The 25309-nt window shown below is 36.9% G+C and overlaps 1 protein-coding gene across 1 annotated transcript in view; it reads right to left on the reverse strand.

Moving 5' to 3' along the window:
* Nucleotides 1–9959: 9959 nt before the first annotated feature.
* LOC103040631 (mono-ADP ribosylhydrolase 1) overlaps nucleotides 9960–25309 on the reverse strand; it is an 85955-nt gene continuing 70605 nt past the window's right edge. Inside the window, exons 5-9 of the mRNA XM_049484410.1 lie at nucleotides 21790–21820; nucleotides 20444–20517; nucleotides 16618–16699; nucleotides 14599–14633; nucleotides 9960–14066 (exon numbers count right to left, since the gene is read on the reverse strand). Of these exons, the coding sequence (XP_049340367.1) occupies nucleotides 14605–14633; nucleotides 16618–16699; nucleotides 20444–20517; nucleotides 21790–21820 (216 nt within the window). The 3' untranslated portion in view covers nucleotides 9960–14066; nucleotides 14599–14604. The remainder of the gene's footprint in view (nucleotides 14067–14598; nucleotides 14634–16617; nucleotides 16700–20443; nucleotides 20518–21789; nucleotides 21821–25309) is intronic.

Genomic DNA, 25309 nt, shown 5'->3' on the forward strand with positions numbered 1-25309 from the left:
AAGTAAACATGATTAATATTTCAGTAGACACAATGCAGGGTGAAGAACACGGCAGGTAGATGATGCAGAGCGCTGTTAGTGAGACAGCAGCACTTCAACAGCGCAGACTAAAAAATGAACGCACTCAAGGCTATCGTGCTGAACAACAAGCACGCTCAGAAGTACACTTATTACCACTCAGAGGGGAGAAACGCAGAACAATCAGGAGTGAAACATACAGAGCTTTTAGTCCTGCTCTTCTGTGTCTCAGTGCTGCACTTCAGCTGCACACACGTACTTAAAAAAAGACCAAAAAGGTCTGACAGAATCTCACAGAGAGGAAAGTAAGATTATTTTTTAATTATTATTTCTGCATGACTTTCTGTTCTAAAACCCCAGAATCCTTCACCTTGCCTCAAAAAGCTGTTGTGTTTATACAGTGACAGGAGCAGGCCTTTATTATATGGTCCTAAAGTTGGACACCCCCGTTTAAATTATGTTTTTGTATACTTCCACCACAAGAAACAATCTTAAATGTGATAACTATTTGCTGAAAAAATACATTTGGAAAAAAACACACAATGCCCCATAGCATTTATTTTTCCCCAACCTGTTAAATTGGGCAAATAAAAAGCAATTTTAAAGCATTCAGATACTTTACAACATTGTATTCTCTGTGGAAGAATTGAGAGGTAGTAAACTCAGCCTCTGTAGCTAAACAAAAATAAAAACTCCACATTTTCATCCATCCATTTATTTATTCATATTCTGTTCTCTTAAGCCGCTTTGTACTGGTCAGGGTCATGGTGCGTGCTGACCTCTGTGGAATCTATAAGTACAAGGCAGGAGTAGCCCTTGGATATTCAATTCACTCACATCATTGCTGTGTATAAAACCATGTCCAATTCACTATTCTCAACACACTAAACATCCAGATCACTGTATAGAACATTATTATAGGTAACAAGTCAGAATCAACTCAGAATTTAGTGCAACTCAGAATTTAATTCAACTTAAAGTTGTTGGACATGTCATTATTTTGGGCTTTTCAGGAAGTCCAAAATGTAAAAAGATTTTTTTTGTTGTTGTTTTGGAGCAGTCCTATTGTGTGCTAAAATTAGCTTCTGTTTTTATCTTACAAACAAATGGTGAAAACTATTTAAATTAGAAAATTAAGACCTGTAATATCCACTTTTATTTCACATGCACATTTGTGAAATAGAATTTGTGTTAGATTTTTTAGCTTCTGAATTTCTGGTTTATGGTTGTGTAGTAATAAAAGCAAATACAGTCAACAGTAATTAACTGCTGTGTTCACGGATCATTAAGTAGCTAGCTATGCTAACCCAACATTTTGGGTATATAACAGCACTGTGCTGGTTATACTATTAGGGTCTGTGGGTCGATATGATGTGTTAATAATAGATGGATGCCACTGTGCTGGTTAGATTAGTAGGGTCTGTGATTTAATATGTTGAATTAATCAGTATTTAACGCATATTTTTTTATGTGATTAATTTAAATATTGATATTGTTGGTATTTAAGTATTGGTAAGTATTTTTTTTAACATCATCTAGACATTTTAATTATTTATTTTTATAAAAATATCAAGCTATTTAAATGTATCCAAGAATTTGCTGTCCACCCTTTAATGTTTGGATTAATGTCCCTTTAGAAAACTTAGGTAAAACATTTATGGTAAAATTAAAATATACAATTCAAAATGTCTGCAACTCATGGACTCCCATGTATTCATCAAATGCCAGTTTTCACTAAAATTGTCCACCCTGTGACTCTGGCTTAGCATGACAGTGGTATACAGTGTATGATAAAAAGTCAAATTAATAAAAACTCTTCAGTAACAATATTTTAATAATTGACTCATCAAAGATCTTAATTGCTGCTGCACTTACATCGTTATCCACTAGTTTTTCGAATAGTTGTTCTATCGTAACCACACTCAAATAACTGACAAGTTCTCAGTAGGTATCTTGAATATTTAAGTACAATCAAGTTTGACACGTATGTATACTATATACTACAAACCTTTATATATAAAGACTAGTTTGTATTAGTAATTAGTATGCAATTTGGACAATATATTAATGGATCTGCTGTCATGCTTTAAGTTCTTACACAAAGTAAACAAAGATGCCCTTCCTTTTTGTCATAAAACAAATATGGTCAATACATGTGTAAGACATGTATATGTAATGTAGGTATTTTTAGGGTTCAAGCACCGAAGGTGCGTAGAACCCCATTGTTTTTGCTAAGATTTTTCTTCTTCTTCTTATTATTATTATTCTTTTTCTCCTGAAAAAACAGTTGTGCAGCCTAAACCGTAAGTCATAGAGAAATGAAACTTGGTAGGTAGATGTAGGATCAGTGCATCTCGGTGGACAACAAAAATGGCACCGATTGGTCACGTGGTGGCGCTATAAACAAGGAAATTCATTTTTCACAATTTTCTCAATAACTCAAAAACCATAAGACCTACATTCAAAATTCTTTTTTTGATGGATTCCTTGGGTCAATACCAACAACTTTCCAATTTGGACCATGCACTTCCGTCTATAAAGATTTTGTGCTAATTTGCATAATATGCAAAACCTACTTTTGCAAACTAGTCCTAGGAATTTTGACCAATCCTGGCATGTTTGGTATCAAAACACTCGTGAGAGCATGCGCTTCAATATTCATTAAGAAAAAGTTGAAATATGTAAACAATATGGCCGCCATATGCAAATTAGTCCTTCCGGATATATGCCCCATTCACTTCAAGAGGTAAATTTGGAGCACTGTTTCTCAGCAACCGTGCAACCTAGCAAGTTGAAACTTTGCATGCAGAATCTATCATACAGCCTCTAAAGGATGTTCAAAGGGCAACTTAATCAATCAACATGGCTGAACACCATCAGCCAATCAGCATTCAGGAGACATTTTGGCAGGCTGAATGTTGCCCAATCTGGATGATATTTGGCAGTTATGTTCAGGTGGAGACACTGTAGTGACCTGCAAAGTGCTGAAACAATCCGCCCACTGGGGGGCGCTGTTCCAAAAAAACGAGTATATGTCAATCATGCTGTACTATTTTGACATCTAATTGTTTTTGCCATATTTAGTACAGTGGCTCTGACAAATTCCTCAATACAACTATGTTTAAAAAGTGCTTTGTTCATTCATAATTGCTAATTGTTTGAAAATAGCTATATTGAAACTACTCTCTGGATATTTGGCCTATCACCTCCATTTCAGTCTTGCTGCACACTGTAGAGTCTCTAGGTAAATGTTCATTAAAAACATTTGTGAAAATTTCACATACAATACTCTCCAGGCATCAAGCAATCTGTGCGTCCTTGGAATTTCTAACCTAAATTGCTGTAACTCTGCAGTATTTGCTGTAATCTCACAATGTTAAAGACCTCTGTACAATATCACTCTGATGAAGCGCCATTTAATACAGAACTAGATTAAGAATAACTTGACATTACATGTCATATCAGAACATTCACTCCTTTGTGCCTCTTCTCAACATTAATAACAGGTGAAAGACTTTTGATCATTTTAAATGTGACAGAATGTCTCCAATTGTGTTAGACCTTCTTACACATCACCATCCTATGCTCTAGTAGGCACCATTGTGCTAGTTGGTGCTTGATGAAGCGCCATTTAATTCAGAACTAGATTTATAATAACTTCGTAATTACATGTCACATCAGAACATTCACTCCTTTGTGTTAATTCAAACTTGTTTGGTCAAACATTTCAGCTTGTTCTGCAAAGGTTCAAAGGTCAATCTGAATACCACTTTGTGAACATTCTGGTTGAAGCCACCTGATCAATACCAATAACATGTAGACACCTTTTGACTAGTTCTAACTCACTTAATGAATATCCTACAAAGTTCACTAGATTTACATGTGAATTTAAGCACTGATCAGGTTGAAAGGCCTCTGCTCAACATTAATAACAGGTGAAAAACTTGATAATTTCTAAATGTGACAGGGCATCTCCAATCATATTAGACCTTCTTACACATCACCATTCAATGCTCCAGTAGGCACCATTGTGCAAGTTAGTGCTTGAACCCGATGATTGCCGCTTGCGGCTATATTTTATTATTATTTTTGTTTTTTAACATAGTCTGAACACACACGTACTGAAAACGCACACACACTCACACTCTCCCCAGTCCGGTTCTTTTGGTTTGACAGGCTTTTAGGTTGTAAATCAACACATTGATTGTGAGGGGCAGCGGAGTGTCCTGGCTCCTGCTAAAGAGCCGTTTTCATTTCACTAGCAGTTTACTCCACCCCCAACCAACCTACTGCCCTGTCCATCAGCATCCATAAACATCACCCACCACCTTCACCCGCCCCCACACACACACAGCCACACACACTGTAAAAACACACAGCTCTGCTAGGCCTGACCCTGTCCAGCTCTCTCTCTCTCTCCGTATTCAGAGCTGGTCAATTAAAGCTACACACAAGATCTCCAACTCCCACCCTGGAGGTCCACACCACTGCCCACTGTAATGCTTTCACTGCACTGACTCTACTCCTCAGCTAATTATCAGGCCCTTTACAAGATGATCACAGTGATCTTTCTGCTTAATTACAAACTTCATACTGTCAATCTTTACATTTCACATTCCAACAGTGGAACAGTACAGACCATCAGCCGCAGTGCTGGGGCCTCTAACACTGTTCAAACCTTCTGGACAGAAATGTTAGTGGACACCCCCCTCATGTAAGCATTCAGCCCGTTGCTGGCACAGATGTACGTTGTGCTCAGACACACAGCTTGTCTTGTCTATAAAAAAAAAAATATATATATATATATATATATATATATATACAGTGAGTCCAAGAAGTATTTGATCCCTTGATGATTTTCTTCGTTGGCCCACTAATAAAGACATGATCATTCTATACTTTTAATGGTAGATGTATTCTTACATGGAGAGACAGAATATTAAAAAGAAAATCCAGAAAATAAATCTAAGGAATATATATTAATTGATTTGTATTTCATGGAGTGAAATAAGTATTTGATCCCTTAGTATTCATTAGCAGTTCTGGCTTTTACAGACCAGTTAGACACTCCCAATCAACTTGTTACCTGACCTGAAGCCACCTGTTCTCACTAATCACTTGTGTGAAAAACACCTGTCCACAGAATCAGACAGATCACACAGATTTCAAGTCTCCAACATGGGTAAAACCAAAGAGCTGTCACAGGACCTCAGAGTCAGAATTGTTGACCTTCACAAAGCTGGAATGGGCTACAAAAAGATTAGTAAGGTGTTGGATGTGAAAGTAACAACTATTGGTGCAATTATCAGAAAGTTTAAAGAGTATAACATGACAATCAACAGACCTCGGCCCGGTGCTCCAAAGAAGATTTCGCCTCGTGGGGTGGCAATGATGCTGAGAACGGTCAGAAATCGTCCTGCAACCACTCGGCAGGAGTTAGCAAATGACCTGAAGGCAGCTGGGACCACAGTTTGCAAGGAAACAATTGGCAACACTTTGCGCAACAATGGATTCACATCCTGCAGTGCCCGAAAGGTACCCCTGCTGAAGAGAGCACATGTGGAGGTGCGCCTCAAGTATGCCAATGATCATTTGAAAGATGAATCAAGTTATTGGGAGAAGGTTTTGTGGTCAGACGAGACCAAAATTGAACTTTTTGGCCTCAACTCCACCCGCCATGTGTGGAGGAAGAAAAATGCTGCCTATGACCCCAAGAACACTGTGCCCACCGTCAAGCATGGAGGTGGAAGCATAATGTTTTGGGGGTGTTTCTCTGCCAAGGGTACAGGGCTACTTCACCGCATCACTGGGAAGATGGATGGAGCCATGTACCGCACAATCCTGAGGGACAACCTCCTCCCCTCTGCCAGGGATCTGAAAATGGGCCGTGGTTGGGTCTTCCAACATGATAACGACCCTAAACATACAGCAAAGGCAACAAAGGATTGGCTCAAGAAAAATCACATTAAGGTCATGGAGTGGCCCAGCCAGTCGCCAGACCTCAATCCGATCGAAAATCTATGGAGGGAGCTGAAGGTCAGAGTTGCCAAGCGACAGCCCACCAACCTTCATGATTTAGAGAGGATCTGCAAAGAAGAGTGGGACAAAATTCCCCCTGGTGTGTGTGCTAAACTTGTGGTTAACTACAACAAACGTCTCACCGCTGTGCTTGCAAACAAAGGCTTTGCCACTAAGTATTGAGTGTGTTTGGCAAGAGGGATCAAATACTTATTTTCCTCATTGAAATACAAATTAATTAAAATATATTCTTTAAAATTATATTCTAGATTTTTGTCTTGATATTCTGTCTCTCCATGTTAGAATATATCTACCATTAAAAGTGCAGAAGGATAGTGTCTTTATTAGTGGGCAAACAAAGAAAATCAGCAAGGGATCAAATACTTCTTGGACTCACTGTATATATATATATATGAGTAAGGGGCCACAGTTGGGCAGGAGTGGGGCCACAGAAACATTTTAGACATAGTATCTCTTTTTGAGGAGCCATGTCATCGGCTGGTGCTGGTCCACTGTGTTATAGATATCAAGTCCAAAGTCAGTGCAGCTTATAGCAGGAAAGTATAGAGAAAATTATTATTCGGTATACTGATGAGTTTTATCAAGAGATTTAGATTTCATTTTCCAGCAGTACTTGGCACACTGCCCACACTGTGGTTAAGTACCAGTTGGCCTATTTTTTTGAGACACTTGTGGGTTTTTGTTAGCTGTGAGGGGTTTACCTAGAGTTGCAAACATTTTGAAATGTTCATGGTGTTAAATTGTTTATCCCCTTTCTATTTTACTATTTATCATTGCATTTTTAAAATAACAGAAAAGGAAAAGGGCCCAAAGCAAATGTTTGGGCACCCTGCAGGGTTAGTACCCAGTAGTGCCCCTTATGGGAATCATCATAGCTTGTAAATGCTTTTTGTTGCCAACCAAAGGTCTCTCATTCTTATTTGATGAATTTTAATCTATTATCCTTACAAAAGTCTTCCAGTGCTGTGAGATTCCTGAGCCGTCTTGCGTGGACTGTTCTTTTATGGTCTATCCACAGATTTTTAGTGATGTTCAGATCAGCGGACTGCGAGGGCCATGCTAAAACCTTCAGCTTGAGTCGTTTGAGGTTGTATATTGTGGATTTTGAAGTATATTTAGAATCACTATCAATTTGTAGAAGCCGTTCTATTTTCAGCTTTAGCATTTTTACAGGTGGTGTTATTTTTGCTCCCAGAATTTGCTGGAATTCAGTGAAAATGCATGTTGAGTTTTGTGGTCAGGACACATTCCATATTTGTGCAGGTGTTGCCGAGGAGTACCGGTAGAACGGGTGTACCTCCAGAATCTGCTAAATCTTTCTGAAGATCTTTTAAGTCAACAGGGGTTCTGATTTGCCTTTTAAGCAATCCTATGAGCAGCTGCCTCTGATTTTATTTTTTATTTCTAGACCTTATCTTGGCCTCCACTGATCCTGTTCACTGAGCTGCCAATCCTTAATTATATTTCAAACTCTGGAAATGGCAACCTTAAAATGCTTTGCTCTCTTCTCATAGGTTTATCTTGCTCTGTGAACCTCAGCCGTTTTTATGTTCACAGTGCTAGGCAGCTGCTTAGAAGAACCCATGACTTCTGTTTTTTGGCACTAGGTTAAAGAAGTCTGGGTATTTTATAAACCTTACAAAATATATGCATCATCTGGCCTTTCCTAATGAAGAATTGTGAACATGCCATGAGCCTAACAGGCTACGCGTTGAGACCTCGGTCAAAGTAAAGTGCCCAAATCTCCAAGGGTTCCTGTGCTTTTGCAAGATACTAGATTTTTAAAAAGTTTAAAAATGTTAAAAAGTGTTTTTTTTAACCATATGCCTCAATCTTTAACTTGCTTAATCATTAGCAGTAATTTAGACCTGGGGTACCTGGATGCCACTGTACCTTGGAGACAATATGATTGTCTACATGTACGGTATGTTTAAATTGATTGATAGTTTTATAAAAATAGCTAATTAAATAATAAAAATTATTTGTATCACTAAAACTATTCAACTTAACCAGGCAGCACTTGGACTGAGGCCTGAGCTTACCTGAATGGCAGCAATAAACTCTTAAAGACTTCTATCATTTACTCACAGTAATTGTTTTATTTTTTTGGAAAAGTTCCCAGAGGATACCCACACCAGTAACTGTAGATCAGACTATTTATTTTACGAATCTGCTGTTTACTTAACTGTATTATGTATTATGATAACCTTTATTCCGATCTCTCAAAATTACCCTTCAACAAGCACCACAAATTCTGAAAATTATGCAAATCAAATATCTATTATTACTTATTATTTCAGTGTCTTGTGATTTTCCCAGGCTGAAATGTAAAGGAAAAAGAGCAGATTGATGGAAAGAGGAAGAAGCAGCCATTAACCCTGAGATCAGCTTCACCTTGCTAGAGAGGCAGCACACACTCACAGACTCTAGCTTAACAGAGCTAAAAGAGCAGGACAGGCAAAGAGCAAGTGGTAATGGAAGAGTGAATGAAAGAAAGGAGAGATCATGGGATCTTTAGAAAGAAAGAGCTTTTGGGGCAGTTTCTTTCTCTCTGCCTCGCCTATATATACCATGGTTGTCCGGCTGATGGCCAGAGACTCATCTGCAGTGAGAAGTTCCTGAAACATTGCTTCTGTTACAGGATAACAGCACAGACTAACATTTCTGAAAGTTTTTAAAGCTTCGCTAAACATTTCTATAATGTTCTCATCTTAAGATAATGTATGAGAAAAAGATGGCTATTATAACAAAGAAAGAGAGAGAAAGAGAAATACAAGAGAGAGAAAAAAGCAGGAAGGAGCAAGTTGTCCAGGTCCTGAAGCAGAAAAGCAGCCTATGTCCATTACACTACCATTATATTTGACTTTCAGCCCTCTTGAAATAATTTCGGTTGGCCATTTCCTCTGTTTGTGAATAATAGCTCGCACTGTGGTCCTCTGGAGTCCCAAAGCCTTAGAAATGACTTTGTAACCTTTTCCAAACTGATAGATATCAGTGAGTTTGTTTTCGCATCTGTTCTTGAATGTCTTCAGATTGGGGCATGATTTAGCTTTTTGAGATATTTTAGCTGCTTTATGTTATCAGACAGGTTCTATTTAAATGATTTCTTGATTTTATAGGTCTGGCAGTAAATTGAACTTGACGAAAAGAAAGAAGGACAGAGAGAATGGAAAGTGGTAATATAGACAGTGCAATTACTATATTAAAAAATGTAAAGAATTAAGTGAGAAGTGAGAGGAAACAATAGAAAATAGAGAGTCTATGGACAATGTAGAAATACAGTATAAATACTGTAAAAGAAAAAGCAACAAGAAGAAAAACAGGGAGTGTAAAGCAGAGCAAAGTGTGAGAGAAAAAGTGCTGATGGGACAGCACTGAAGTCTCGATTTAGGATAATTACTCTCCGGCGCTTTCTCTCTTTCATTCTCTCTCACTCCCTCTCTCCTTTTTTTCCCTCACTCCTCTCATTACCCGCTGCTCATCTGATGACCGTATCCGAGCTGCTCACTGCTTATTAAAAAATGAACATTGCTGCAGATGAGTTCATCAAACTCTCCTTTACCTCCCTCCCTATTTTTACTCCTTCCTCCCTCTTTCTATTTTCTTTATTTCTCTAAATCACTTCCTCATTTTGAGAGAATGGAGGGATAGGAGCAGATAGAGATAAAGAAGGATATGTCAATCTGAAGAGTCTAAAAGTGAGATAGAAGTAGGCGGAGTCAGTGGTGTAGAAACACAAATCAGTGCACTAAAGAGATGAGTGCAGTCTAATGCATGCTTGATTTCAGTTCAAAAGTTTGTCTGCTTTGAAGCGTTGCGTTGCTGCTGTTGCCTCTCGCTTCTACTGCAGCTCAGAGTGTAATTAATGAAAGTCGCATTAGGAGCAGGAGAGCAGCCATTCATTCAGCGTGGAGGAATGGGCTTTAATGAGAATCCTTCATCATAGTGACAGACATAAAGTACACTGGGAAAGAAGAAAAAGTGCAATTTCATTGAAGGTTAAGTGTTACAAGCATTGGCCCCTGCTTCAGAGAACTGCTGAGAATGGCTTGCACAATATCCCCCGTACCATTTGAAACTGATTTCCAGTGGCTGTGAGAGCTACACTCACATTAAACTCCAAACTCAATTACAGTATTTCAAAATGAAAGCATGCAAATCATAGCTTTGGCCATAACATGATTCTGTACACCTACTTTTAGAACAAAGCCACGAATAAACCCTGGAAATCCGCACAATTCATCACTGAGATATGCACAAGAGAGAGTCTCAGTTTACAGTGGAATAATCAGTTTAGCATTATACACCTGCAGTATTTTGTATGTGACTAGGGGTGGGCAATAGGGCAATACGTTATTGTTAAAGAGATAAACTGTACCACACTATGCTTGTATGATTAAACAGTGGAAAAGAGAGAGCAGTACCCCATACATCATATAAAATCCATTATAAACCACCTGTGGCGAACAGACCAATTACAGTAAGCTTTTTTGTGGCATGGCTACACACTGCTGATTTGAGGCAGATGTGAGTGGAAAGCTTGTTCAAATATGAAGATTCATGTGCAAAAATTTTAATTTGTTTATCAAAAGCAGAAAACTTCGGATTTCTGCTGCTTCATTCATATTTAAATGTCATCTTTAAATTAGTCATTCACATTACGAGCTGCATTAATCAGTCTGATTCTTAGCTAAGATTTTATCTTGACATTCACATTCATAAATGTAAGTGATCTAAATCTGTCTGCAATTTAAATAAATCTATCCCTGAAACAGTATGCATGCACACATTGCTAACTTTACGCACACTCTCTTCTTTGTTGTTTTCATGTGACCGCAGCACTAAGCATATCCATACATGTGACAATACACCATTGCATGTAATTCCAACGGACCAATCACATTCTTTTTGAATGCAACTAATTAGACACATATCCAGATTTGACCACATATTAAAGTGATTTTAAGAGATTAGATTTGACATGTACACAGAGCTGGAAAAAATTTTGTTGCACATTAAAGAAGAAATGTGGTCTGAAATGCACTTTGGGTTTAGTGAAACATGATAATGAGTACAAACTTTTGTAAAACAGCCCACCTCCATTTGCCCCCAGCATTCAGAAATACAGCACTACAGTTCTAACGCTAGGGGTATAGTTTTTTTTTTTTTTTTTTTACACACTATTTTCATACCATTATCAAGCTCAAAGTAACTCCACACTTCATTGGTAAAATTGTTGACGGCCCTGACATTTAAAATGAGGCACTGAGAGTTTTGAAAGTGCACAGGTAGTTTATTAATAAACTGTTCATACACACAGTACCTTGAGGTAGTTCTCTACATGCCACCATCTTGAATTAAGTCACGATAAGTCAACCAATCAAGCACAAATTAATAAGTAGGATAGAGGATCAGACTGATAAATGAATTTAGTGGAAATGCATGAATTCCAGCTGTTGCTGAAAATATCTCTATAATAATCATGCATTTCTACAGAATTAATTATGCATTCTGTTCCCCTATCCTACCTATTTGTTTGTGCTTTTCAACTACCTGTGCACTTTCAAAGTTTTCAGTGTCTCGTTTTAAATGTCAGGCCCATCAACAATTTTACAAGTGAAGTAAATTTCTACTTTAAGCTTGTTATTGCTGTAAAAATAGTATAAAGTGGCAGCACTATTCCCCTATAACAAAAAAAATGGGGCAAAAGCACTATATTTTGGAATGCTGCAGGTTTATGATAGTGGGCTATTTACAAGTTTTTACTCGTTATACTGTTTTACGACACCTCAAGGCCAGTTCACGCCAGATTTCTCCATAGCTGGTTAATTGGAAAGTAGCTTTTCACCCAATGTAAATAAAAACTGCCAGATTTACAAAATGTCAAGATACAAAGATTTTATTTCTGGATTATGTAACTCTAAGATAAGATCTGTGATTGGCTTTCTCCCATGAGTGACTGCAGCTCCATGCCCTGTCCATTTCCTATTGGCTGATGTATGGGTGAGCACTGGAAGGGTGAGAACGAATTACATTACATTTTATCGGGCACCTGAAAACTTACCCAGAGGGGTCAGTCACATTAGCGTATATGACTTTTAGCAAACATGTAGCTTAACATCCGCTGTGTAACGGTAACTTAGCTCGCTACTAACTTTTTTTTAAAAATAGGAGTGAATGTTCGTTTGCTTGTAACACTTGTTTGCTTTCAGTGGCGTTGACATAATGTATGAAATGGCAGACAGGTCACAAATTTATCCGATTTCCATTACCCAGAGTTTAAATGAGAGGATAGAGAAATGGCTCATTACAAGCTAGTCTTATTTGAGACATGAGACTTTTATTTTTTAGAGATTTAAGACTTGACCAATTGTAAACCAACACAGAGTTGAGACTTGACAGGGACAGGCAAAGTGGACTGTAGTTTAAGTGAATGGAAAGCAGTGTGCATTCCACAGTTACATATATAGTTGGTCTTTGTGAACGGACCTAACAGCATAGTTTTTACAAGTTCATTTTTTGTCAGTTGTTTGAAAATGTGCTGATGGGACAGCGATGACGTCTCGATTTAGGATAATTATTCTCTCTCTTCTTTACCTCCCTCCTTTTCTTCCTCACTCCTCTCATTACACACTGCTCATCTGATGACAGTATCTGAGCTGCCCACTGCTTATTAAAAAATGATCATTGCAGCAGATGAGTTCATTTCTCCTGTACCTCCCTTGTTCCCTTATTTTTTGGGGAGAATGGAAGGATTGGAGCACATAGTTATAAAGACAACATCTCAATCTGAAGACATCCAAGAGTGAGAGAGGTGTAGGTGGAGTTAATGGGTAGAAAAAAGTACAGTCTGAGACAGTTTCAGTTCAATATTCTGTACATTTGTCTGTTCTGAAGATGTTATTGCTTAAAAATATTAATCCCTTGTATTAATGATAAATGGAGTGTATGTGAGGGTTTATTATGAGCACATTATGCTCTTTAAAATCAATGTGATGCAGTGTGTTTTTCTTGGATGAAAAAATATTCTTGTAAATGGGACCAAACTGCATATAACAGATGTCCTACACTGATCACTGATAATAAGTGGTTGGAAAGGTTGTAAATCAGGTAAAATAAAACAAACAAACAAACAAAAAAAACATCTGGTTGTTAAGCAGGCTGTTTTTATTGGATTTTTTATTTATTTATTTATTTTTTATCTAGCATGTCTGCCAGAATGACTAACCTGAATAGGCTAGCTGTCAAGCTAACCATAGTGGTTGACTGGTTTGATAAAGATAATGGACCACATTGTCAGTCAGACAACTTATACAGTGGTCATACTGGTTAGCCTGGTCCATACTAGCTGTTCTATCAGAATGACCAACCTGACTAATCTGACTTAACTGTTTATCAAGCTGGTCACATTGGTTTACAAATTTGTCATCTTCTTAACAAGCCTGGTCAGGTTGGTCATGTTGAAAAACCAGCTTAAATCATCACATTCTTTTAAAAACATTCCCTACAAGCTGGTGGAGAGCTAAGCTAGTCAACCAGCTTAACCAACTTGTACAGCTTATTTCATTCAGACTATATTTCAGCAGGATGGATGTCTACAGTTTCGTACCATTTTCCCCCACATGCTCTCTTTTTCTATTTTACACTGTTTTTTTAAACAACAAATGCTGTAAATGTACTGCCTAATTCAAGTACTATAATGTTTGATTTCTTTGCTATATTGCCCACCCTTCTCTATTGCCATAGTGAAATAGGAAAATGCTTCAGACATGGTTCTACAATGCTTCATTATGTGAAATGTGGTGTTTGTCTTCAGCTCAGGAATAAACTGCCATTACTAAAGAATTAAATGAAGTCAAAAAAAAAAAAAAAAAATCAGTTCAAAAATAATCAGTAGGTGTTGCTTGCAGGGCAGACGCTGGGGAACCAGGAGCAGGCAGTAGAACAACTGAGCGCTTCAGCATCCACAGCAATTAAATCCACTCATAATTTGCTCTTCGGAGACGCATCTGGAAGTGAGTAAAAAAATCAGTGAGCTGAAACACTGCATAAGAAATCACAGCGATAATCACACACACACACGCGCACACACACCCACACAGGTAAAAACACCAGCACAAAGCAAGCTTTCAGTTAACCTGCTGTTAATAAATCCACTCACAAAATAGGTGAGATCCAGAAAAAGAGGGTGTTATTGTGTCAATTTAACGAATAAATGCATAAACAATATTGAATAAAAAATATTAATAAACAAGGTTATTCATATTAGTATAGAATATTCTAGCTGAAAAAATCTGCAATTTCTAAATAATTAAAAAAAATTAATTACATCTACAAGAGACACTTCACTATTCAGATGTTAATACAGTCAGTGTTAGTTTGTTAGCACTGCAAACTATTAACATACAATTATCTATAAGCATTACAGCTAAAGCTCTGCCAAGACTAAGCTTCTATTCTAAACACTACGGTCTTAACTACTCTACTCCTTAGACAAACACCAGATCAGAAACAGCCATTACTGCAAACCATGCCAGTTACCTGTCCTCAGAGTGAGTTCTCTGATTGGTCAGCAGCTGAAGGAGGTGGGGACAGACATAAGGTTTTGGGGGAAAACAATGTTGATTGGCTAAAGTCTGTTTGCCTCTGGCTTTAAATAAGCCTACTTCTGCCAAAAGCCCTGAGAAGCTCTGAGCACTGCTCTTTTCTACACTGTGGACAGACTGGAGTCTGTTTCAAAAGCAAAAATAACCATGGGTGGTTTTTAATGGACTTTTACATTACAGATGATTACAAGTGACAGCCCTGTCCCATGGCATGTACTATGCTTGATCAGCACAGATTAATGTTGACAACAATGAGAAGAAAAAAAATCAATGTGGAAAACAAAAAGCCAGATCCTAGAATTTAATGCCATCTAATGGATGCAGGGCTGAGAGTGACTTTTGGCTGGTGTCATTGGAAAAAGCCCTGTAGCAGGGAGGGAAACTGTGTGTTTGTGCGCGCGCGTGCGTGTGTGAGAGAGTGTGTGTGTGAGAGATAGAGGGTATGAGAGACAGGGTCATGTGTTTGTGGAAAGCAGGGCAGAGATAGAAAAAGGAGAAAGAACTGATTGTAAGAGAGTGAGAGTAAGAATAAAACAAAGAAAGAGATACAACAGAGAGATGCAAAAAGACGTGAGAGAGAAAAATGAAAAAGTGAGAGTGGGAGAAAGAGACATTGAGAAAGAAAATGTAGATTGTGAGAGAGAAAGTAGGATTTATGTGCATGACTGTGACAAAAAGGGTAAAAAAAAATGTGAAGGCTAAGAGTGAGGATATGTGTAACAATGTTTTTCACAGCATTGCTGTATAATTGACCAAATTCTTACTGTAGAAACTGTATGCAGCATGTTACTTTAGATATGCAAAGCAAGGTTTAAATTCAGTGGAGGGTAAATACAGTACAGTGAACAAATTCCTGTATTACTGTAAATAAGTCATTTTGATTGGAATCTCTTTTTTAAACAAGAAAGAAAAACCTTTATATCCTCAATAACTATATATAGACACAGAAGCACAGGCAGCAAGTCTTTTAGATTAGCAGTGCAGTGCTAGTGGTTGGTAGCTTTTTCAACTCGAAAACTTAAACTTGAAAATACAATAATCAACAGTCGAGAAGCACTCTTCTTAGCTAGTAAGCATATCATTACACTAAGGATTAATATATTTTGTTGGGCAGTATTTTGTTGCTAGTCATAGTTGGGATTAAGTGTAACAGTGTACTGGATAAACAATTTGTTTAGTAAAATATAGCAGCATTTTACTGTAATTAAACTAGCATGAGTATTACTGTAATACAAAACCAGTATTTTTTAGGCAATGTGATTAAATGTACAGTATTTTTTTTCACAGTGTGAGCATATGTGAAAGAAAGAGCAAGAGATTACAGAAGTGAGAAAGGAAGAGTGAGCCTGTGAGAGAAAGTCTAACAATGCACAAAGAAAGTTTAAGGGTGAACCTCTAAATAAGAGACTACATAGTGACAATGATAAGAGTAATCATATGAAATTGATTGAAAAAAGTGTAAGTGTAAAAGTGTAAAAAAAATAAATTGGGAGCTTAAGTCTATGAAAGAAGCCACGAAAATAAGAGAGAGAAAGAGAAAGGGTAAGAGTGAGACTATGAGAGGGAAAAGCTGAAAGAAAGAGAAATTATAAGCGAGGAAGGAAAGAGGAGTGAGCATGTAAGTGGGAGAGAGATTGTAACAGTGACCTTGAAAGGGAGAAATTGCAAGAGTGGGAAAGGGTAAGAATGAGAGAATGAGAGACAGCTTATAGGTGTGAACAACAAAAACAAAAGTAAGCTATTGAGAGGGATTTTAATAGTAAAAAAAGGTTAAGAGTGAGAATTGAAGTGAGAGAGAAAGAGAGAGTGATTGTAAGAGTGAGAAATTAAGAGTTCGAGTGAGTCATTATAAAGAGACAGAAAATGTTTATAAGAGTAAGAAAGGAAAGGTGAGAGTGAGCCTGTGTGAGTTATTCTGAGATTGAAAGTGTGTAAATAAAAGAATGAAGCAGACCTTGTGAGAAGTACACAGGCAGGTTTTTCTTGTACAGCTCCTCGTCTGACTTGAGGAACACACAGAAGATGACCCGGTCCATCTGAGGAGATGCAAACACAAATCAGTGGAACAAACAGGGAGAGTGCATGCGAGAGCAGCGCGAGAGAATACTAAACAGACACACTCTGCCTGGAGATAAACGGAGTAATATAACCCAATCCAAACAAATGAAAAGAATATTTTAATCTCACATGACTGCCTCAATTTACCACAGCAGCAGAACTGTGTTATCAGCCCCTGCAAACCAGTTCACTGTGAAGATCAGACAGGAAGAGAGCTAACCAGAACTCAGGACTCATTTCTCTTAAACCTGGAGTCCCACAGAGAACCAAGACAGCAGAAACCTTCCCCTTTCACTCAGCCTCTTACAACTGTTAAACTTCAACCAGCAGCAGAGACTCTGATTTTTCCACTAAGTGTCAGAATCAGTCCACCACTCTTTACAGTAACTTGCTTCTTTTTTTTTTTTTTTTTTTAACACTTTCTATTAGTCAAACAAGTGCTGGATGTTAATCTACACAGATTTTTCTCCTGAAAACTGTTTATTTGGGTGAGTAAAGCACTTCTTATTTACAGTAAGCTTAGATTTTAATATTTCAATCAAGGCTGGGTGCAGCAGCAGCATTAGCATTAATGGCTAACTGCTAGCAGGCTACAGTCTGATAATATTCCCTTCTGAGCGGTGAAAGAGCTAGCCCTTAGCAGCTAATGCTAATGCTGCTCCAGCAGTGCTAGACGGGGTTAGCAGCAGGCTACAGGTCGATAATATTCACCTCTGAACGGCCAAAGACGCAGTTAGTAGCTAAAGCTAATAATGCTCCAGCCTTAATACTTGAAATCTATACTGAAACTCATGTATAATGCTGCTGAATTATAAGGCATTTGGGAAAATTTAGGGATTTTAAATGCAATTATAGTGCGAAAAATACAGTACAGTGATGCTTGGAATTTTCAAAAACTGGGCAGAAATTTAAACTTTCAGACCTAAAATTAGACTAGAAGAACAAATCAGTTACTTATTTATGGAGAAAATGTATCCAATATTACATAACTGTGAAATTACGTGAACCTTTAGAATTAATACATCATTTGAAGGTGAAAATAGTGTAGGGCTACATGGAGAGTCACATATACTGTATATTCTGAACTGTTACAAGTAAATAGTTAGACTGCAGCTATTCATTTGTTGACTGTTTTCAAGTAAGAGGTGCGTTTCACCACCTGTTGTTTTAACTAACATACGTTCACACATTCAGATGTTGATGCTAATATAAAATTGGCTGAACAAAACATAGGCAAAAGTATTGCAAACATCAATCATCAATATTCCATTGTATTCTATAATGCAATACGGTCATATTGTACTACAGACCAAACTCATGAAGAAAAACCCCTCAATAATAGCATGTATTTTCTACGATTTAACAGTTAGTATAAAATAATATAAATGGGACAAAACCTGAATACGTTCCACAAATGTCTCACTTTTTAATGAAGCAGTACTTCTTAATGCAGTATCCACAAAGTCTTCTGATCAGTTTACCTTGTATCGAATGCTATACAGTAAATAGTGAATAAGTTAGTGTGTGTAAATCATTCTGAAGGCAGCTCTTGAACATTTTAATAATAAAGTCAAAGATGCAATGACATGCTTCATCAATATTAAAATTGTTTTGTTTTATAATTCATTCTTACGACAAAGCCTTTGTTTTGTTTTTGTGCCACACCAGCATTCTGAAACCCCCATCTCCATGACAACAGCATCGCAACCAGGTGGGATGCTCCTGTTTCTAATCATAGTTCTGTTGCCCATCGCTTCAGCCTGCTCTCCTTTTCACAAGAGGAGAAGTCTCTTTTTTTCATCTCTCTTCCTCTCCTTTGCCAACTAACAGCCTCCTGCCTTTGTTTCTTTCTCACTTACTCACACCATCGCTTTCTCTCATTCTCTTCCTCTTTCTCCGCCTATCTGTCTCTCCCTTTTTCCTTCACTTTTCCCCACTTATTCACACCCCCTTCCTCTTCATCTCTATCCGTGTGTGTGTGTTGTGGTATAGAGGGGCTGGGGAGAAGAAGCTGGTTAATTAAGACTCTGTAATTAGCTTGTCTCTGTCACTGCACACGTTCTGAAGCGCAAGAGGATGTGCCAGCGAGTCAGCACATACCGTTCAACAGCAGGACAGGATGGACAGATCAGAGTGAGTGAGAGATGGGGACAGATACACAGGCACAATGATGATACACACTGTACCTGCACTCTCACTACTCTACTCAATCTGCAGTCGCCCAGTTAGATAGTGTCTTAAAGCATATAGCCTGTCCTTGCTACAGCTGGGTTTCTGCAACCATCACAATACAACTTCACACACTGAACACTTTACCAGATATGCTATGCTACATTTATTTGATCTTAAACAGGGTCAGGATCAGGGCAAATCTTTTATTTGATTCATAGAAAGCAGAAACTTTCTGAAATCCAGAAATCAACAGTACAAATCTAAAGGGTGTGATTGAAAAGTACAACCATCCCAGTAGATGATTTCTTTCAGAATTAATGGAAATTTTAATAGTGCAGGAAATTATCGAAGGAGATCTGCTGTAAATGCAAGTATTTCACACCCTGTACAGCACTTGGGAAGTGTGCATGAAAGAAAATCATAGGTCATCACTGTTAATAAGCTTTACATACCCTCTACACTTGAGCAGGAGGAGTACAGTCAGAGTAATCAGCAGTGTAATGTTTTGTGAATGGTTTAAACAGAGATGGGTACCTATACGTATAGAATGCTGAATCTAAAATGAACAGAACCTCCTAAAACAAACAGTAATTGTAACATTCTAATTTAAATGTTTGCTGAAAAAGTCTGTAAAACAGCAAAGTTCATACATCTGCAAGAACTGCTATAAATATTTAATCACTCTGCAGCGCCATTAGCTTAACACTGGAAATCCCAAAGAGATTTGGGAAACGATCAGTATTATCACCCCAGTGATATCAGATAAATATACACTACTTATAAAGCAAATATAAAGACTTTTAGATTAAATCACAACACTATGAATCTATAAACTGTATTATATACTGATATTTTAAACATAATATTGCAGCGAGCAGATCTTTGGTCTTTGTTTGTAGGCTTGCACGAGAGAATGAGCATCTTTTTATCTATTACATGTGTGTGTTTGTGTGTACAGTACATTTGTGCATTTTCTCCCAAAAATATATATTATCAATACAATTTATTGATGGGTCCCAAATTCATTTGAAGTATATGTAAAAAATTAATTAACATATTTCTCTGTGTGCAGATAAAGTAAAATAATTCAAAAGGTACATGTGTGTACATATGTGCTATACTTTTATATAGTAATGAAAGAATCAGGATAAATTGACTTACATTATCACATTTAATTTAATTTTTAATTTAATACACATTTACATTCATGTCACAATATGACAATCTTAGTCCCTAAGACCATAAACTAGTAAATAAATGTAGATTTTAAGAGAAAATCTACAAGACCATATATAGATTTGGAAATATAAGAGTTGGTAGAATATAACCCAGTGATTTCCATGACTTACAGTCGAGATTTTTTTATATTTAACTATTTTTTTAGCCAAATATGTCAATCATCTGATAGAAATGTGTTGACATGGGTGAAAAGACGAGAGTCCCTTTGTGATTATCTTCATCACATCATGCAACGTTCAGCCCTAAACAATAACAGCTCCTACTAAAAGAGAACATCAGGGAGTATCACACGCACACACACACACACACACCTGTGCATGGTGCGTCTCCAAGAATTCTTTCACTGTCGCCAGAGCCACTTTCACTGCTTCATCAGGTGGATATCCTTCAACACACACAAAACACACAGACATCAGACACAGTGTTGAGTAATGACATCACACATAAACACTAATTACACTATAGATTACATCACCTAAACACACAAAACACTGCTGCTTTCATAGAAACAGAACCAAACTGTCACTGTTGAATCAAGACCTTATATCTCAAACACAGTGTCTGTTAACTTAACAGGACAAGAAAAAGGGTCCTAATTTTTTATGTAAACAAATGCAGTAAATTTGTATTACATTACATCATAAAGCACATCTGTTATTTGCAAAAGGTGTAAAATAGGCCTGTCACAAAAACTGTTTTTGTTTGGACAATATACTGTCTCCAAAATAACTGCGAGCCCCCAAAATATTGTGCTATGATTTTAGAGTAATGTGGGCCATCAGGTACAACCATATTGCTGTTCATAGCAAAAGGAAAACTGTTCTTATTTCTTATTAAATATCTACAAGAGACAGATCTATATCTGTCCAGTATGATTCATTTTATGTCAGTTCTGGATACATAGAGAACATTATTAGTGTCATGACATGTTTGATCATTGACTTCTGTTATAATCTGGTGAAAATCTCAGTTAGGGGTGTGCGATATCATATTGCATACAATTACCTTGCCAAATAAAGTTTAATATTTATTTTTTTGGTGCAGTAGTGTATTCTTTAAAATAAATATAGTAAAAAAATAGTTACTTCAAAAATACCTTGAAATATCATGATAATATTATAGGGCCATATCCCCCACCCCTACTATTAGTAATAAAATGCATATAATAGATAATAATATGGAGATTATGCCACGTTCATCTAAATAAAGATACTTTTAGGTGGGGAATGAAAACAAATTGTGTGTTTTTGAGGAACCGAGTCTTAGCTGATGTTGTATCTGACCTTAATCATGACACATACAGATTATAATCCCCTGACATGCTCTCTCTCCTAATCTCTTAATCTCAGCATCTAATCCCTCTCTTAATCTAAATAATCCCACATGGTACGACAACTGATACACACCGCCATTATTCCTGAAAGAAAATCGTGTCTCACCGTGAAAGCTGCTGTAGAAACCAGTCATTAGGAACAAACTCAGGTGTTTATCATTTTAGGTATCATAATATACTGTATACTGTACGCATTACATTGCAAATCCAATGGACTGATTTGTCTAAAAATAGCTTAGAACGTTCCATAAACATCACTGTTTTTAAATGATAAAATATGTTTATGCAGGTACTCTCTCTGAAACTCTGAATTGTTCCTCTTACCATACACCCCAGTAGAAATACAGGGAAAAGCCTGAAAGAGAGATCAAAGAGACACACACACATAAGAACACACAAATACACAAACACACACTGCTAAATACTCAGTACACAGTCAGACGTCTTAATTACACCCATCATTAAACATCTAACACACATAACTGTGTGTGCATCCATCACTTACGGCTAAGTACTCCGTACACTTAATTAAACGCTGGTGTTAAAGAACGCTGTGCTTTATGATGTATTTGCTCCGATTTTAATCTTAGCTGCATTTTCTTTGAATGGGCATCAACTAATCAGACCTGAATAAACGTGGGAAAGCATTTAGATGAAGGAAACTGTCATATATAAACAATCAACAGGTAACTAACTATTCATATATCAGTCCTTTTAGGAAGCCTGCGCTGAAAAAAACACTTTTGGTTTGTTTTATGTACTAAATTTTGAATATATAATGTTTTATGTACTAAATTTATAATATATATATATATATATATATATATATATATATATATATATATATATATATATATATATATAGTTCATGGCATTTACAGTAGGATTCCATTATGTGTGGGTTTATGAAACAATATTCATAATTACATTTTAAATAAACAAGTTATTTTTTTATTGTGCATTTCTTTGAATATTCTTTGTTCTGGTTGACTCTTATATGTATTGGGTCTAATGAATACAATAGCTAATCTTTATGAATTCAGAGTGAATGGACGGGGCCAAAGTGCTGTAGGATGTGTAGGTGGATAGGGTGAACTGCACTGCACTGCGGAAAGCTTTATTTAGTGTCTGCCTCAAATTATTATCCAAGTCAGACATCTATTTTTAGACTGTTTAAACCAGGGGTCTCAAAGTACCGGCCTGCGACGCGGTTTCATACGGCCCCTCACGGGTTAACAAAATAAGCATACATCTGGCCCGCAATTCAATTTAATTATTTATGCTTTATTGTGTTCGTTTTCATATTTTATCTTAACTTGTATTTTGGTGTGTGTGTGTGTGTGTGTGTGTGTGGTTTTTGATTTTTTTTTGCTTACGCTGCGTTGCCTGCTTTAATAGTCTTCAGTAGCCTTCAACAGTCTAACCTTGCTGCCGTGGTGTGTCCACTAAACTCCGTAGTTATAAACATCCTGAGGTTAGCAGCGCGCTAACTGACCTGTTTATAATGTAATCCGAGCAGTGACTCCGTTCTTAACAGCTCACAATTTTTTATTTTATATTTATTAAGCCTTATTTCAGTATCAAACGTTTTGATCAAAGTTAATATAACTTGTATTTTATGTCATTCCTATTCACTTGAATAGTTTGGTTCTTGATTGATGGAGTTTTTGGATTTCATAACATGACAAATTAAAAGGATTTATGTTAATAGAGCAACAAGCAAACATTTTTTCCATGCAACTGTAATATTTGATTGAATAAATAATATATTGAGAGTTATTTAACATTAAGGAGTAATTACATTAATTTTATATTACATCTGGTTACATTTTCTTATATTTATAAGTTACATCTGGCCCTCAGAGGACAGCCAATATGCCAATGTGGCCCTCCGCCAAAATGAGTTTGACACCCCTGGTTTAAACAAATAGAAAAGTGCATTTCAACTTTGTATTTTTTCCATTTGATTTGTTCCTCTTAAAAACATTTTAATATTGCTGGACGGTGTTGGGGAAAAATGCCATTCATTGCAGTATGTGAGAAAAGCAGTTCCATTAATTCAATAAAAATATTTAAAACACAAAGATCTGTAAGGTTGACTGACTGATTAGCTGATAAATACAGTAGTGTCAATTCCCCATTTTGCATTTTTGGTGTGTCTGTTAATGTGATTAAGCTTAAACATATTAAAAAACACTTTTTATACATTAGTTAAGAATGTCCAATTGTCTGTGAGCATCACTATACAACCTACTACTCCTGCTTAAACCTTAGCCTTGAAAACATGTAAATATTAATTTATGGAAATATTATTAATGAGAAATCAACAGAATCTGTCAGGTTTAAACCTGCTACACTTTACACTTGGCCACAGCAGAGCCGAGTCACATGGACAACCCTTCTTTAACTTCCTAATGTTAGTGATTGTGTAGAAATATGGGGTGACCTTTCGGAAGGCCTGCCCAGTGGCGCTCTATGATTAAATAAATAAATGGACAGGATCTGAATCACAATGCTCTGCTGCTGCTCTGCACCTTCATTTGTGTGACGGTTGCCTGCGTGCGTGTGTGTGTGTGTGTGTGTGTTTAAACACATGCTGATATATGCAGCTCTGGAAGGTTGTTACGGCAACAGTGTCTGAAATTCGTGCTTAAGGCTGCGTTCTGAAGGCATTTAAACCGTAAAGTCGCGGTGGTGGGGGGCGTATTGAAGGCGAGGAGCTCAGGTGTGTGATTTGTGTGTGTTTGCCTGCATTTGTGTGCCAGTACGAGCATGTGTTAATGTGTAGGCTCTGGTGCAGGTGTGAGGCGGTTTTGTCTCGTGGTGTTGGTGTGAAGTACCGCACTTGGAAAACGAACAGAAAAACAGTAATCTGAGCTCTGTATGAAGTGTGTTATCTTTTTTAAAAAGGGGGGGGGGGGGGGGGTGTTACTTTGAAAAGGGTCAAAATGTATTCAGAAGATCCAGGCCACACTACAGGATTTTCTCTCATTACGCACTCTTCATTTGATTTTGACCATATATACAACCATTGTATATATTTTGTTTTTGTACGTTTTGATGAAGTTGCACAAAGTGTCATGTGTATACTGGGAATGCAGTGCAGTAGGCGGTTATGATCGTGACTGGTGGATTCTGGTTAGAATTGTCAGTGTAAACAGAAACAACTTCATGTCCCATAGCATGTGGCATGTCAGTGTACATTAGAATAAACGTAAGAATAAAATAATCATTAATAAGCCCGAAATAAAAGTTCTATCAGTTTTTACTTAATGAATCTCAATATTATTTGTTTTTTTTTTATCCTATCTGCTTTTGTAAATAGTGTAGGTTTTGCTGGTAGTGGTTTGGGGACATATATGCTACGGCAGAGAGCAGTGGTATGCCATAGTATTGTATGCAATAATATCACTAAAAACTCAATAAAAAACAATAAAAAATAAAACAATAAAAAAAAACTCCATATCGTGATAAGGCAATGTTCTTAAAAGCAGTCTATTTTGTATTAGTTTTGTTATTTACTGTATTTACCTAAACTGTTTGTTTGCAGTTTACTTACACTAAATATGTTGCACTTTAATTTTATTTTTATTTTAAACAAGTCTTGTTTACAACAAATATTTACAGATTTTCTGTTTCCACTGAATGTATGAAACTCATTTATACTAAATAAAACTGTTTTTCGTTGGCTTTGTATATACTTAAAATCTATTTTAAAAATAGCATAATTTTGCTGAGTTATCACCAAAAATATAGTTATCCAAAAATACCCTGAAATATTGTACTATTATTTTAAGGTTATATCGCTCACCCTTAGCAGAGGATACTGAGAACATTAATTTAC

This window comes from Astyanax mexicanus, chromosome 10 (genome assembly GCF_023375975.1).
Source record: "Astyanax mexicanus isolate ESR-SI-001 chromosome 10, AstMex3_surface, whole genome shotgun sequence".
Lineage (NCBI taxonomy): Eukaryota > Metazoa > Chordata > Actinopteri > Characiformes > Acestrorhamphidae > Astyanax > Astyanax mexicanus.